A 17571-nucleotide genomic window follows, 5' to 3' on the forward strand; every position below is an offset into this window, starting at 1 on the left:
CATCATTGGTATCAGTGGTAACTGACCTGAGAGTCACAAATTGCTCATTGCTCAAGGAACCCCTACCAACCTATTGAGGAACCTTGGTTGAGAAACACTGTTCTAGGGTTTGTTTATATAGCTTGGCCTTCTATCATAGTATAACATCATAGGCCCTATTTTACATTTGGAGAAAAACTTCTTCCATTCAGGAAAAACAGCCCACATTGGTGGATGCAAAAATTAATTCTATGAGACCTTGGGCCTAATATGTAATCAAGGAGTTCCCCTGTTTTGGGGGAAACATAGGGTAGGGATTAGGGATGAGCGAGTGAGAATATTAAGTTCATTCTTGCGGCAAATCGGGCCTTTCTCTCTTACCAAAAATGTAAGCGATAACAGCAACTTCTGATTCGCCGAGAGGTCGAGCTTTCACCAAACAGAAGGATTTCCAGGGCTGCATCATGCAACCCCGGAAATCCTCTGCAATCCCCGAGCACTAGAGGCTAATTAACCTCTAGTACCCCGGGGATCGCAAACAGGGAGATTCCCAGGGCTGAATGCAGCTCTGGGAATCTTCCTGTTTTGATTTTCTCTTCCGATGGTTTCACAAAATCGGTTTTGCAGAACCATTGGAAGTCCTAGTGGGGATTTTGCTCCATACATGATTCCCTGTACCATTGAAAGCTTAATTAAACTCCTGTACCAAATTGCCTACAATGGGACAGGACAATTGCATCTTAGGCCTGGCGCGTGGAATCAAAATGGAATCTACTCTGGAACAGAAACTGAGTGAAATCTGTTCTGTTACTGTAGAAGGGGAGGGTTTAAATCTGGACTTAGGCACAGGCTAACTGTTTGTCCTAAAAGTTCCTAGTGGTTTCTCAGAGGTTGAAACAAGACATGATTTTGTTTACCCATGTCTCTGATTCCTTATTTATATCAAGATAAAAGCTTGACCTGGAAGTCTTCCATTCTCCAAAAATGGAGCCTTCAACCTTTATGGGTGGACTTGTTGACAACATAATCTGCCAAGCATCCTGCAACATAGGTGCCCCAATAAATGAGATCCATAAATATTTACAAATGGTTAGTGAAGTTGGATTTTTTCCCACCACACACTTTATTATCCAGAATTACAGTACATCATATCTGCATTCTGCTCCACAATATAAAAAAGTGGGAACTGAATTCTGTTCTGGCAAACTGGAGGTCTATGGATATTTGTGACTTCTTTGTGAACAGGTAAGAGGTACTAAGAATCCCTTTAAGGACAGACTGCTTTATTTAGCCTAAGACTGCTTGTGGCAATAGATCTGCCTATTTCTAGCAACAAATATGCATAGAATATTGTCAAATACACCATGGGAAGGGTAACACTGCATTCAATTTAGTGACATGTAGCTGGATACACAATCCAGCTCATTAGAGAGCCTTGTGCCATTAATTAAGCAAACATTACAAAAGCATAAACTCACCCCAAATGTGTTGTCCTCCTCCGTCTCAATGGGGTTCCCAAAGGTGCTGTTGCCCCCACCTGTGTAATAAAGCAATATTGAAAAATCTGTCGCTTTCCTTTTATGCGTAGCCCTTTTAGATATTCTCCACCTCAAATATGTATACAATTTCATCCTTTTATTGTGTGTTTTTTAAATTTAGGAATATCAGGGGAGGGACAAAACCTATGAATGTTAACAAACTGCAGCAAAGAACGACCAGGTCACCGGCCCTGACTGTACTGTATGGTTTCTATCTCATTAGAATTAATTCTTCGGCAGCTCCTATATCGGTACCCTGATCCTAATGCACATAGCTAGGTAATAGATTCCATAGATATGTTTAATTTTGAAGGCCTATAAATAAGTGTAATATATATTACATACCTTTGACCAGAATTCACAAAAATTGATATTGGATAGGTGCTGGGGGTCTAAAAAAATTTCCAGGCTACATACAACCCTAAAGATAATCAGTGAATACAACTGATGTGAACAAGAACACCCACAACGCTGATGTGGACCGGGTTAAGTATTATGATAGAAAGATCTTACTGTTGGAGTATCCAATGAGCATGGATGGTTTTATAGTAAGGCAAAATGAGCAACCGCCCAGGGCCCCCACCTTCTCCATGGCCTCAACTGACCGAATGGCAGGGGCCCGGAGTACTAGGAAGCTCTGCTTTTTGCCCCCTACATTGTATTTGCCAATGAACTGATTTTGTTTAAAACTGTCCCTGCCAATAAGGAGCTAGCTCAGCCCACCAGGATATATTGGTACCTTAAACATCTCTTTTGAATATACTGGCCCTTTAATCCAATTCCGAATGTTACCAAATTATGTTCAATTTTTATACTGCTATTAGAAAGAAGAACTCAGATTTGAGACTTAACATAGAAGGTTTGGATCATCTGTCACTGCTTTGTGTTGGTCTAGCTTCATGTTCCAAGGGGTTAATATATGACATAATCACTTACAGGACTGTCAGGTATTACCAATAAGAATTCCTGTCTCTGCCATTTGTAAAATCTACAGGCTCCATATTGTCATAGTCCAGATATCCCCCCAGGCAAAGCTGATTCTTCAGTAACATGTCTTATTATATTTCTCAGAGGAAGAAATGAAACTAAATCATTTTAACAAGTTGATAAGAAATCTTTTTTATTATATTACATTCAAATAGACTTTATACGTCCAAGGTACAATGGAGAATGTAAAGCAGATTGAGAGTGGACAATAAATCTGCAGTGACAAGTTTAAAGGGGTATTGCAGCGTATTTACAGTAAGTGGTTCCATTGAGCCTGTGATTATAATACTATTAAGGGATTTTTAGTTTGTTCTTGAAATATGTCTTTTACTGCATAGCCCAACCATATATCACATGCCACTTGATAGGTGATCCTTCTCTATCTCCCCAAATACAGTATACTCCCTTTTGAAACAACTACTATAACTTACATATGGATGTAAAGCGGTAGGTTCTTTCAAAAAACAAAGTATTTTATTTTAAGCACTTACAAGTGCAAATATCCTTATGTAAAGTGCGCTACCTCTAACTAATACCCCATACATTGATCACGTTACCATTAAAATAGCTTTAAATTGTTGGACTGGAACAGAGGAAGTTATGCCCCTAGGCTCAGGATAAATAATTAGTTCATATAAATAATTATTTAGATTTCAAAGACAATTTTGTACAGCTATCACGTTCTTATCTCTTGTATGCTTTACAGTAAGTTGCACTTTTACCCCAGCTGGCTCCTTGCACAACATATGGTACACTGCCTTCACCTCCAGAGCATGCAATGACTCCAGTATGGTAATGAAAGATGAGTAAAGCAAAGACGCTTTAGTGATATTGGACAGGGAAACCATTGGTGTACATAAAGTAAAGCATTAGTCACACATCAATATCCAAAGTCCCATGTAAAGATATCAAGTTGGCACTAGATACCCAATTGGTTTCAGAAGATACAAATTTATTTTCTGCAGCTTTTCCGAATACCAGTGGCATATATACTAGAGAGCAGAATCACCAGCCAATGGGGAAAAGACCACTTAGATTATTCAATCACCAGGAATGTGACAGCTGGGAATCTGATTTGTCCCCATAAACAACGTCTACCCTTTTCTCTGCACCCCTTATGAAGTGTGCACCGCACTTGTATATCTACAATAATTAATAATATAATTCATGATAGATATTCTCTAGGATCTGACAAATCCCAGACACCAAACTTTTAGTAGTCTCTTGAAGTCTCTGCTTATGTAGCAAAGATGATTTGCAATCTTGAAAGATGAAAAACATCATAATGGTATTTAAATATTAATGAGCTAGTTGACAAACACAATTAGGTAGAAGCACTTACCCTCGGGAGACAGCGACACTGGAAGAGAAAATAAAAACAAGATGTTATGTCACTGATATCAATCAAAAAATATATAAAAATACAAAAATGGTAAATTGTTGCATTTTGAAATAAAATTTTTTAAAGACAAATTTGAAAAGCAAATGAAGGTTCATTAAAAAGAAGGGTGTTATTGTGCATTGATCATTATGGATGGATTTACATGAAAAGGGCTGACTGTCTATTAATCCAATGTCATGCCAAACCAGTTTTTTTTTGTGGGGGGGGAGTGTTTGTATAGAGCCGGGAATTAGTTTCTCCATGTGCTGTCTCCAAGTTGCTGTGTCTCTCTTTCCTGTCCTTATAATGGGAGATCAGAGGGACTAGAATTTGGGTCAATTATATCCAATGGGAGCAGAGACTTTTTATACATAGATGGGGAAGATTGGAGCCTCTGCAAGGTTTTTATAAATGTCTGTGCTTTTAGTTACATTAACTATTCTCAATTCCCTATATTCCTTGTCCTGGTTTACCAGTGATGAAACGTGAGAAGAAATAGACACCCAATAATGTTCCTTTGACTGTTCAGAACGGTACTGGATATACATTTGAGGTTTGTGATCAAATTTCCTTTTGTGAGTTCAGGTACAGGTAGTCCCCGGGTTAAGGACATCCGACATATGGACGCCTCCTGGATACGAACGGGGCTTCCCTACTCGCTGTGTGCAGAATGGAGGCTTGGAGGGGTGGTTTGCATGCCTTGCAGAGGAAATCTTTTGCTAAACACAGCTGAGGTTGTGGGTGATCTTAGGGGGTGAACTCTTTCCGCAGCCTCGTGTAACCAATTAATGGTCAAGACAAACTCTGCAGTTGTTTCTTTTTGCATATCAAAGCACAGCTTGCTCCAGAAGTTATTGAATGTCTAGGCTTCATAAATAATTATATTTTGCTGTTTGTGATTACGGATTTTATACAGCAACTGACACTATGCTGTCTAATAATATGTTGAGACAACCATCTGTTCTAATTGTATAAATTAAAATAATGTACTTGTTCTGACTTACATACAAATTCAACTTAAGAACAAACCTACAGTCTCTATCTCGTATGTAACCCAGGGACTACCTGTACTGATGTTTATGAGAAGATGCAGCTCACAATGGGGTTTTTAGGGTTCATCCAAAAAGTGTTCAGTAGGGATCAGGGCTCCTTCCAGGACACTCCAGTTCCACCACAACAAGCTTGTTAACCTGTGTATTTTTGGAGCTTGTATTGTGAACAGAGGCACATGATAGAACAGGAACACCTGAACTCCAAAATTTTGAGTGTTCTGCATACTTTGAAATGTTGTAAGTTTTGTAATTTGCTGATCTTCAAGCCTATACAGGTCCTGAGGTTCAGATCACAATACAGCTACCACCACCACTACCAGGTTCACTTGGGCTGGTGAAGCAAGAAAAGCTATGCTTGCTGCCTCAGGCAACCATTAGGTACAACACATCATTAGCAGTCAGCCATAACAGAAACTGACGGGAGAGTCTCACCACTGGACACACTCTGCCAGCAAATCTCAGTTCTGATGCAGGCTGTCAAGGAACCTTAAGGAGACTACTTTCAACTCAAGGGCCATATTGAATTTCTCCCTATGTGGACCTCAGGTGCAACATTCCTGTTGCCATCTGCCACTTGTCAACTTTTTCTGAACCTGCAAGGCTAAACCTGAATGGTTTGACAGTCAATCACTCAAAATTATGAATAACCTTAGGCAGCCACCAGTTACCTGTTCACAAGATGGTTGTGCTCATACTTTTGACCCTATAGGTACATTGATTGTGCATTACAACTACTGTATATTAGCAGGAAAAGAATAATGTGTGAATATTGTATAAGCTGATGTGAGAAATGTTGGATTTGTGTTCTGCTTAGAAGTTCATTTTGTCTCTATCATTGTGGAATCTCACCTGGAATGGGTTCCTCTGGATTAAAGTCAAATGGATTGTCCATAAACGTGCTGTACACACTTCTGCTGTCTCTTCCCAGTTCATTCCACACCAGAAGGGTATAATTGCCATTGTTGACATGGGTTGGTTTATTAAAGTACAGGCAGCCATGGATAAGTGTACCGTTTTCTCTGTACTCCAGTAACTTTGTGTATTGGTAGGCATTCATGTCCAAAATCTGCCCATTGAGTTGCCAACTGAATTCAGGGGCAGGGTTTCCATCGATCGTGTAAGGAATACAGACATGGTGCTGTAGGACTGCTTCTCCTAATTCAACAACGACTGCCGGGACTAAAATATAAAGGGATACATATGACAAAAATATCTACACAGATAATGGAAATTCCAAGATATTTTTAAGGAGCACCTGTAGTACTGTAATACCAGAAAGACTACCCAATTCATTCTGCATAACGTTCCATTTCTATGTTTGATTTAAAAAAAATCTGAACCCACTGGTATAAATATATGAAAACAAAAACAAAGTCCCCTTAAAGACAAACCCCACCTTCTCTCTCTTGAAGGCCCCTTTCTTTGCATTTTTTAAGAAGTCCTCATGACTGTCATGCAAATCCTCAAACCATGCAAACTCTTTGTCTCTTCTCTAGCACTTGGTGGTCCTCAGTGATACACAGAATACCAATGACATGGCACCAGCTATGGTCCATGCCTATTACTTATTTTCATTCTTGTCTGAATGTGTGCTAGTGATTGTGATGAACACAATTTTGTCTACTTACAGCGGACGTCCAGCTGTACAAATTTCCTAGTGGGACCAGCCATGTTCTCAGCCCAGCAGGTGACATCCCGCTTATTAAATCCAGAGGAGATGTTGAAGAGGTGCAGGAAGAGCTCTGTGTCAGGACCATCTGACTGCTGCAGAGACAATACATGAAGAACCAAATAAAATTACAGTATACCATCTGTTCTGTATTTCTTTTTTTGAGTTTGTTCACATTATACACTTACCTCAATTTCATACTGAGGATTAATATTTGGCAAAATCCAGGTGGCTGTTGGTCTCGGTTGACCGGCTACATTACAATGAAGGGTGAGATTATCCCCATGAAGAACTGTGAGGTTTTGCTCCGTGATGTGAACTTCTGGACGATCTGATACAAAATATGACACCATGAAGCAATTTTCCAAAAACATTTCATAAATAAATTTAACCCCACTTCATGCCAAGTTTTTATTGCCTTTTTTTTTCTACCCTGCTTATAATAAAATAGGATATATACCACAATCTGAGATATTGGCAACTTCCATGAAGTACTCTAGACCTTGATCCCAACAGCTCAAAGATTGGTTTCCAAGGTCAGCCCATCCTTCTTCTCGACGAATCTGAATCCATCTCACTTCGCAAGAGCATTGGAAGGGGTTTTCCATCAGGACTCTGCAAGATTAAAAGCCAAAAAAAAAAAACACAAGACATGAGGGAAGGCAACAAAAGGCCAATATTCATATTTCATAATACACTCCATAAGGTAGACATTCAAATATGGTGACAAATATGGGGTAGAAGATGGACAAGTCTGAAAAGCTTAACTTTGGCCAAATATACATAGTTATGTAGTTGGTCAGGTTAAAAATGACAAAAGTCCTTCAAGTTCAACCACTAGGAAGATAAACATATTCTAAATAACCCTATATACATAGGTAATCCAGAGGAAAGCAAACAAAAAAACAATGGTTAAATTTGCTCCAACAGTGGTAAAAAATGTCTTCCAGATCCTGTAATGCAATCGGATGTTCCCTTGATCAACAGTCTGTGGTCTTATGCAATTGAACAACATATATTTGACTTTTCTTACCCACTAAAAAAAGTGAATTCTCTGTAATTAGGGCACCTAGCATGACAAAAATCAAGTTGGTGATCTTACTTTCCCCACTGAAGTTAAGCACTAAAACCTGGTCACCGGCCCACTAACTATACAATTAAAAAAAATCATCACGCTAATTGGAAAACCAATATAATGGAAGGTGCAAGTGCTATTTATTACTGTTCATAAAACCCAGGATTGGACTGGGCAAATAGAGGACTCCGGTTGTGCCTCCAAAATTTTTTCGAGCCATTAAGAGGGAAACAGGACAGCCGCTTCAACCTCTGTTGGGTCCCCGCTGCTTACAAAAATGTGCCATTGAACCAGTAAAGCTATGTGTTCAGGTGGACCCACTTTCTCATATTTTCTAGTAGACCCCGAGTCTCCAGACTGACCCTAAAAAAACCCTTTCTGCCAATTTCCTCATGAAATCTTCTCTATAATGAGATTACATCTAAGGTGATGCCAGTGCAACTTGTATTTAGGCTACTAATTCCCATTCACATCTCAGTTTTAAACATTTCATCGAACACACCACATCGGCACATGTTCAATATGTACAAAACGTTACATAAGGAAAGTTTGGTGAACTCATTGTAAGATGAACCTGGCAGATGTTTCTGGAGTTTCAGTTTTAGTATAATGACTGTACATGAAGACACTGATTTGTTTATTGTTTCAACATGTTGAAGACAACTAGGGGTATGTAATGAAAGCTAAATATATTTGCTTTGACAGGTTCTGTCAATAAACGATCCCTAGACTACTTCCTCAGAGACATAACCAAGCAAACAATAATTACTTTGATGAAAGTTTGGTTAACCTACAATTCTTGGAGAGGTAAGTTGTAGAATGTCTTCCATGACAATGCCACCAGGGAATTTGCCGACAGGTTACTACGGAAAGAAGAAAAAAATCACTTTGATAAGACATTGGGCAGATGTTTTGTTTCAAGTCAAGAGTGAAAGAAAGACCTTGCGGATAGAAGAGTGAAGCTATCAGCACCAGAGGGAAGAGGAAGGTTAAAGATCGCACATATGGTTGCTTTTGCTGAAACCAATCCTGCAGTACAGTGGCCTCTTTAAAAAACCAGACTGCTGTCTACTCTCACATTTCCCTGCAGTACAAGAAGCATAGCTGGGTAAATGTACAAGAATTACATTGATTTGTTATATTTCATTATTATTTAATTAATATAAATTTGTTTTATGTTTCCTTTTTTATGCATTCCCCACCAAACCTGGTAAGACACAACAGACGTCTCTAAGCTTTTGGAACTCTGGGACGTTGGAGCTGGGTATGTGTATGGATGCAAACTTAAGGGCAATGACCAATCTTGATGCTTTCAATTTTATTATCATGACCTGTAACCCCAACCCTAACATAAATCATCAGACTAACTTTTTCAGTAACCTTAACTGTCTCACATACTATAACCCAAGCCCTCACACTAACTCCCCTCTAAATTCAGCCCAAGCACTAATGCCCACACTTACTCTCAATGTAATCGTATTACTTTCTGAAACCTCTTCTAAGTCAGTTTAAACTTTTGTTTGTATACTCCTTTCTACTAAACATGGCTTCTCTGCACCAAAGAACAACCATTCTGTGCCAAAATATACCAGTGCCTAATCCTGTTGCTCCAAATTCTAAGTTGCTTTGATTTGCAAATTTGCACCATACGTGGTCCAGACCCCTTCACTATTATGTCACTGTGATAGGCTTCTACTCCAGGACAGGTGGAAATCTTCCCAATTACGTCTTTAAAACATATGAGAAGTATATATAAGTATATATTTAAGCTTTTCAAAGATGGACTCCCGTAAAACTCCAAAATTTTTAAGCATTTATTGTGACCATTGACTGCAAACATTTTTTATTCCAATGGTTCTATGCTCACTTGCATTGTGTACACAGGTTCACTAGTGAATATTTATTTCTTCAGTAAATCAGTCGCAATGCATGCATTATCCTTGCTTCCTCCTATTAGAAGTTAGTTTAAGCCTTTCCACTGCCAGCCTGACCTAAAATTCAAGATGGAGAGCAAGGAAACCTACAATACTTATTTAGAGAAGGGTTACGACGGGTTATTAACTTCAACATATATATATATATATATATATATATATATATATATATATTTTTTTTTTTTTTTTTTTTTTTACAATTGTCTAGATGTTTCTCAATATTTTCCCAAGATGTTCTTGTCTTAGTTTCTCCTTTGTGACTGTGGTCTAATGAGAAAAGTGTGTCATTATCGGCTGCATTTAGTTGGGTGATGACAGATCCACACAGCTGTAAATACCATTACACGTGCCTGTGTGCACAGTATCAGTTCCACATCGCCCAGGGTGGTGGGCATAGATCCATTTCAGCTCTTGTCAGGTCAATGATTGGCCACAGGGGAGTGAAAATGAGTGTTTGCTGTCAGTCCTGGCTGAGCCCAGCTGCCCAGATATCATATTCCGCAGCAAGCACTGATATCACCAAACCGCTGTCCCCATGCCTCCCAGATTTCTGAGATGGGAAAGAGGGATACCTTATAGCAGCTAAAAAACAGGGTGGAGGGCACACCTTTACCATGAGCCTGATTATGGGTCCCATGAGGAATTAACACATAAAAAATGAACTGATTATCGATATTTCTCCAAATAAAAGAAGTTCATTCTTTACTCATCATCCATACATACCTCTTCTGCTCATGACATGCCACCATGCACAATGCCGGCACAATTAAGAAATGGTTTGATGAGTTTCGGTATGGAGGAAGTTGAGTGTTCTTTCCAAAGCCCTCATCTCAACTCTAATGAATTGAAATGTCAGTTATGTTCCAAGTCTACTCATCCAACATTAGTACCTGACGTCCTCAACATTCTGTTATAGTTTATAGTACTTTGCATTCCTTCATTGCTTTGCCAGTTTAAACTCTTTTACAAATAATTTACCCTTTCAAAGGGAAAATGATTTGAACACATGCAGCCACCTCGACCCCGAGATCAAGGTCCCGGTTTCATGGCCTTAAGCCAACATCATCTCAAACTAAACTACAAAGCCAAACAAAGCAAAACTATGATGCAGCAAACAAGACACAAAACACAAATACAAAAACAATCAACTGTAACATCTAAATATTGATTGTAATCACACACAGATGATGAGGGTTTGTGGCATGGTAAAAACATCCCTCAACATAAACCTTAATTTACCTTTGCCAAGGCCCACCACAGTGACGGGATGTCTGCTCTGAAAACCAGGGCACGCTGTGTTCTGATGCTGTTTACAAGTTTGCCATTTACAATTGACGTGAGCGATAGCAAATGGATAACATTGTAAACTGAATTCTAAGGTATCTGCTTTTTGTTTTGACAATCTTCCTTAATTGCATTTATCCATTTGAAAAAATGATACCTGCACATTGGGATGATCCAAGGTTGGAAAATCAGTGACATCTGGTCAAACTGTTTGACATGTGTTACTTGTTGTTTTGTATTTACTGATATTAAATATTTCACGTGGCGGGTTATAGTGCCAATGTGCATATAGGTACATCTATGTACTGAAGCTGCCCACACATCTAAATGGTTTGGGAACATTGTAATCAACAACGTCAAGGAAACCAGGGCAAAAAAGCAAGGAAAAAACCAGGTCAAAAAGGAACAGGCAAGCTGAAAGACTCTGTAATAATTCAGGATAGGGTTCATATTTAGGGTAGTACTGTTAGCAGCCAATGGTGAAATGAGCAGGCAGGTACCACAGAGGGCGAAAATGTGGTTTGGCAGGTCATTCAGGAAAATTTTCCACTTACCCAATGATAGGAAAAAATAGGATGCAATTTAACCATCACAACAACTAGGCGAGTTAGGAAGTCTTAAGGTGACAGCGTTATAGTTGGGATTTGTCCATTTATTGGAATAGTGAATGGATTCACAATTGGTCAGTTGTTGATGGGCCTACTTAACTCACTTTGCTGGGGAAAGTTACACAAATTGAAACTATGTTTGAGTTTGATGGGCTTTGGCTAGAGATAGAGGTAATTTAAGTTAAGCCTTGTTGTTGGTAGAGATCAAGAACCCCCTCCTGGTGACATGTGTCTCCTGCAGGTGGTGTGGACGTTGGTTTTCACTGGGACAGACTTCCTAGCCATAAGGCAACAAGTCTTTAGGCAGATACGTATCAGGGGAAGTTGAAAAAAAACACTTAGGCCTAAGAGATTCTAAGCAACTACTTGGCCATTGGAACTTCAGTACCCATGGACCACTCAAGGCTGATGCCTGGAGAAAGCCAATGTGAACTCAAGTTGGAAGCTTTTGAAAGGTTGCCATCCAAGAAGATGAGGTTCCAGAACAAGGTCCCTTACTATTTTCCTCCTGCTATTTATGCAATTGTCACTTGTTGCTAGATAAGAAGTCTGCTGTGCCCAAATAGAACTCACATCATGAAGCCCATTATTAGGGTCCAGGAAAAAAAAGTGGGACCAATAATTGCCAAATGGCCTAGTTTTTCCTAACATCAAACAGGCTTGACCATTTCCCTACACTGCCAGAAACTTTACTGCATCAATCTGCAGTTTATTACATTCCAAGAAATGAAAAAAATAAAACAAATGGCATTAATATTGTTGAGATTAAGGGCCTCTTGAATGTCAGATGCATTATTATCATCTTATACTTCTGTGCATAGCAATTAAATAAAATAATTGTAAATTATTTATATATTGATGTACATGTAAGCTAATTGGCTGTAAATTCCCTTAAGTGTTTAAATTTGATAACATTAAGGAGGAAATGATCTATGACAATCCCCATGATGGAAGCTAATAACTAGACTAGTCAAGAAGCAGCAGGTAGGTTCACGTAGGGAGAAGCTACGCTATCCAGGGAGCAGGAAATTCATACCTAAGAGAAATAAATTCTCATCAAACCTGAAAAATACAGAAGCCTTTTATTTATTTTTAATTACTCATCCCAATCACCTCAGTGGTGAAATCTCCATTAGTGGCATGCACCATGCCAAAATCGCTCTCCCGCAATTAGGAACGCTCCAGAAAAACACTTAATAACTTTGAAGAACAACAAAACAAGTGCTCAGTAAGACATTTTATTAACAACAAGGCAAAATCCACAGATCTAAGCACAAGAGAGGCCTCTATGGATATAACAAGGATATGATATATAGTCAATTACAGAAAAAATATGGCAGTAAGGTGCCAGAGTTCGAAAACAATTAAGTTATAATTGTTAGAGTCTGTCTACCCAAAACTGAGTTTTTTCAGTGTAAATACATTTCTGCCAATGCTAGAGGAACGGCAATAGCCACACAATTAAACTCAATGGCAATGGCACCAGTTCCTTGGACCTTGATTAGTCCCAAGCAAATAAAAAAAATCCCTCTATTTGTTGGTCTCTACTCTTAGTTCCTAAATCTGTACAACCAATGTGCCCATAATAATCAGTTTCCACTATTCATGAGCTTAGCTCCTAGGTCTATAACCCTCCTGTGCCCATTATGAGGGGTTCTCATCATCCCAGTTCCTGGATCTGCACAACTGTTGTGCCCATTAGAAAGGGTTCCCAGCATCTCTGTACTGACTTCCCAGGTCTCTGTACCTGCTGTGCCCACTATGAGTGGTTCCTGGCTCCTTAGAACTGCGTTCCTAGGTGTGTACACTCAATGTACCTATTATAAGATGCTCTCACCATCCTTGTGCTGGGTTTCCAGGTCCCAAACCCATTGTGACCAAGAAGAAAAAGTGAGCCAGAGACTCTCAAAGCTCCCAGGTGGACAGTTTAGAAACCATGTCAGGAAGATCTCACTGCTAGAGTATCCAACACATGTAATATTACAGGGAATGACTCAGGGAATACATGTAATGAGTCTGCCATATTGCATTTATAACTAAAATACAACTTCTAGGTAAAATGTTATTATGGCCCTGATGGCCCTATAAGCAGGGATGATCATCATGAAAATGGGATCTAGAGCAAATAAGAAACGTGGCCCCCAATTGCACAGCTTCCCAGATACCTATACCCATGTTCTGCACAAAACATGTGTGTTCCCATAATGCATAGGTCTGTATGGGTTCTCTTAATACCTTAATGTTATACTTGCCTAGTCAAATATAATTCCCTTGTTGGTTCATGTACATATAATGAGAAAAAAAACAGTCCTTTGCTTTTTCTGCCCCAAGCACTAGCCTATCCATTTACCATGGAGTAATGAAAATCTTGCAGTACTTTCATACTGGTGTCAGAATATCTCCTTTTGTGTACAGCAATCGATTCATTTTTTCTGGAGTGCTAATATCCTGATCACTCTCGGCTCAGGATTAACTGAGGATCAAGACTTCAGAACAGTGAATAAGTCAATACTCTTAATTACTACAACACGCAAACCGCAGTTTAATTAGCCTTGAATCCTGGGTTAAACCATGCATGTATTTTAAAAGCCAGTATAGACATCTATTATGACCAGAAATCTCCAAAGGAAGCCGCTAGGCTATAGGGATGGCTTAATGCCTTTCAGCATAAGTTTATTGCAGAAAAGTATAGTAATGTTTTATAATATTCCCATACATGATGACTTTATAGGATGTCAACAAAAACACTAAAACACAATGCAAATGCAAGATCTAGTTGTTAGTTAAAAAAAATCATAAGTCACAAAAAAAGAAAATTAGAAGAAAATAGTAACAAATATCTACATTACACTCTTGTAGATGACGGTGATCACATTGAGTCTATTCTTGGGTTCTTGGGAAAACTGGAATTTGGAATTTCAGTTTTCCCAAGACCATGAAAGAAGCCCCAGGAACATTATTCTTGATATGTTTAATCCTGGACTAGATAACTTAGTCCATGATAGTCTATCTTCTCCAGTCTCAGAGAGCTTTAAAACCAAATCAAGCCAATGTGTCTTGAAGTCTCTTTCAAATTGATAAAAAAAGATGTGTGCCAGCGGAGGTTTCTCTTTCAAACCATGGAGGAACCACTTGCATGAGCTTTGACCTATAGCTTTTCAACATTCTATGCATTCTCACTAAGGGACTGAGATTGGATTTTGATCAAGGGTCAAAGAAGTACCTAAAGTTGAAATCTAGGTAGACAGAACTCATTGAACTGGGAGGCTCAGAAAACATGACAGGTACGCACTGACACTTTGATTTCTACTTAGTGTGAGTTTCTATATATTCACCCAACAAGTAATTGAATAAAAAGGTCAATCTAAGGCTGACGGCTGACGAATATCCACCAGACGGCTGTGCAACATAAAAACAGCAGTCTGGTGGATATTCACACAATAATCTTTTTTATTGTGTGAATAGGTGAAATATGAAGCAAATTCTCATTTGACTCATGATTTCCATTCTTTCTGCTGTGTTTAATTCCAAAGGACAAACCAAAATCAACTTCACAGAAGGATCACTTACATGTGAGTCATCCGGTGGTTCATCTGAAAAGCATCTTCTGAAATGAATTTGAGGCCCGTGTTGGAAATGGTCCTGTGGATATAAAACATAGCAGTAGTTAAGGACCAATGGACTTTATGTTCTATGATCCCATCCAAGGAACCTACTGTATGCATCATATGGAAAACTAAAGTTCTCTATATAATATTACTTATTTGTGAAAGTAAAATCAATACCCTAGGAAATATGGGAAAAATTAGATATATTACTCTCTAGTTACTGATCTGGAGGCCCATTCACCTAAATGGCTTTGGGCTGAATTAGGCAACTTTGTTGAGTAAACAAGTCCCGATGTAAGAGCCCTAATGTCCACTGAGTTTCTTCCATTGCACAGCCATGGACTAGTTGGATTTTGACATTCCAAGCACTCTCCTTCTGGCTAATCATGTGCTCGAACACCCCATTGACTTGAATGAGGCCATATACTAGGGATCTCCAACTTTGATATATGGCTTTATTCAAGTCAAGGCTCTGGTTTTGCCTAGGGCACAGACAGGGCATAGAAGGGCTGGGAGAAAGCCTCATTTAAGTAATCAGGACTTGTTCAATAAATCAGGAAAGTCTCTTGACAGGTTTGCTTTAGCAATTACTATTCATGGACCAGTGAACTCACTTTAGGATCAAGTTGAGGTCAGTTTTAGTTTATGTTGTTCCATGGAATCCAACTCAATCTCTGCTTTTCGCATTCATCAAAAATGCTCCACTAACTGTTGGAAGCTAATGATAAATGCATACGTATACTTGCCTTAGGTGGGTTTAACCGGAAAGGACAAGGATGCTTTATTGGAACTTTTTTGGCTAAACAAAATTTAACACCAACTTTATTGAAAAAGGAGAATGGGGCAGCTAACTATGAAATACGAGTTTCACAAACACCCTGATCCTTCGAGAGGATGTTGCATTGAACTTGGTCCCCATCCTATTCTGCTTTCAGGCCATCCCCTCACTCAAGGTCACTTCCCTTCACCCTAAACATCCTGAATCATCCATCTAGGAGACATGATGACAAGAAAAATTAATGTCTGTCCATTGGGAGACAAGTGAGAGCTGAATACTCACAGATTTTTTAGCTCTCTGAAGTTCTTCATGTCCGCTCGCGTTAGGTTCAACAAGTCCTTCTGATTCTCGATCACCCTGTTGGAAAAGACAGATGCATCAATCAAAGTTTAAGGAGTCCCCTAGGCAAGAGAGGCAAAGAGACGTCAAGGCCACAACATCTCTGTTACAATGTCACCGCACAGTCACAGTCTGGGTCATTATATGTGACGCTTCGCTGCGCATAATCGCCAGCCTTTAGGTGATCACCACAGAAGGGGACCTATTTTTTATTAGGAGATAGAAAGATATCAAATATGAAGCATGTAAAGCACAAAGATCACTTTACTATAATGCCATTATACCCAACCTTGAAATTAGAGGTCACATATGGACCCCTGGTATTTTCATGCCTAAATGGTTTTGTTTCTTTTACATTATTCCCTTTTTATGTGCTTTCACCCTTTTTCAACGTGATTCTTGGCTAGAGAAATTTTAAAAGTAATTCTTTAAGGCGAGATACTTTAGGGTGCAAAAATATGAAGTAGTGATTTTTAAAGGGGCTGTATTAGCAGTGATTTCTACAAGTCTCATGTAACAAATGACCATCCCCTAAAGTATGATAACTCTACAAAACTTCTATAACATTTCAGCTCTCCTTCACCTGTGGTATACAGTATATTCAGTTGCTGATCATCTCTTCTACAATGTTTGCAATCTCTTACCATCTTCTGTAGAATATCTGCTGTCTCTGACCACCTCCTGTACTATGTCTGTATTCTCTGACCATCTTCTGTAGTATGTTATTAGTCTCTGACCATCTCCTATATTATGTCTGCAGTCTCTGAACGTCTCCTGTACTATGTTTGCAGTCTCTGACCATCTCCTATAGTATGTTTGTAGTCTCTGATCATGTCCTGTAGTATGTCTGTGATCTATGACCATCTCATGCATAGTATGTATGCAGTCTCTGGTCATCTCCCATAATGTGTATGCAGTCTCTGACCATCTCTGTAGTATGTCTGCAGTCTCTGACCACCTCTTGTAGAATGTCTGCAGTCTCTAATCATCTCGATTAATATGTGAGCAGTCTCTGACTATCTCCTGTAGTATGTCTGCAGTCTTTGACCATCTCCTTTAGTATGTCTGCAGTCTCTGACCGTCTCCTGTACTATGTCTGCAGTCTCTGACTGTCTCCTGTACAATGTCTGCAGTCTCTGACCGTCTCCTGTACTATGTCTGCAGTCTCTGACCATCTCCTGTACCATGTCTGCTGTCTCTGACCATCTCCTGTACCATGTCTGCTGTCTCTGACCATCTCCTGTACTATGTCTGCAGTCTCTGACCATCTCCTGTATTATGTCTGCAGTCTCTGATCATCTCCTGCACAATGTCTGCAGTCTCTGACCATCTCCTGTAC

The 17571-nt window shown here is 39.2% G+C and overlaps 1 protein-coding gene across 1 annotated transcript in view; it reads right to left on the reverse strand.

Moving 5' to 3' along the window:
- NTRK1 (neurotrophic receptor tyrosine kinase 1) overlaps positions 1-17571 on the reverse strand; it is a 56239-nt gene that overhangs the window by 19409 nt on the left and 19259 nt on the right. The window contains exons 2-10 of the mRNA XM_072427971.1: positions 16176-16250; positions 15078-15149; positions 8476-8544; positions 7067-7221; positions 6795-6937; positions 6566-6701; positions 5787-6116; positions 3847-3864; positions 1458-1516 (exon numbers count right to left, since the gene is read on the reverse strand). Coding sequence (XP_072284072.1) covers positions 1458-1516; positions 3847-3864; positions 5787-6116; positions 6566-6701; positions 6795-6937; positions 7067-7221; positions 8476-8544; positions 15078-15149; positions 16176-16250 — 1057 coding nt within the window. The remainder of the gene's footprint in view (positions 1-1457; positions 1517-3846; positions 3865-5786; positions 6117-6565; positions 6702-6794; positions 6938-7066; positions 7222-8475; positions 8545-15077; positions 15150-16175; positions 16251-17571) is intronic.

The sequence above is a fragment of the Pyxicephalus adspersus genome, chromosome 12 (assembly GCF_032062135.1).
Source record: "Pyxicephalus adspersus chromosome 12, UCB_Pads_2.0, whole genome shotgun sequence".
Classification (NCBI taxonomy): Eukaryota; Metazoa; Chordata; class Amphibia; order Anura; family Pyxicephalidae; genus Pyxicephalus; species Pyxicephalus adspersus.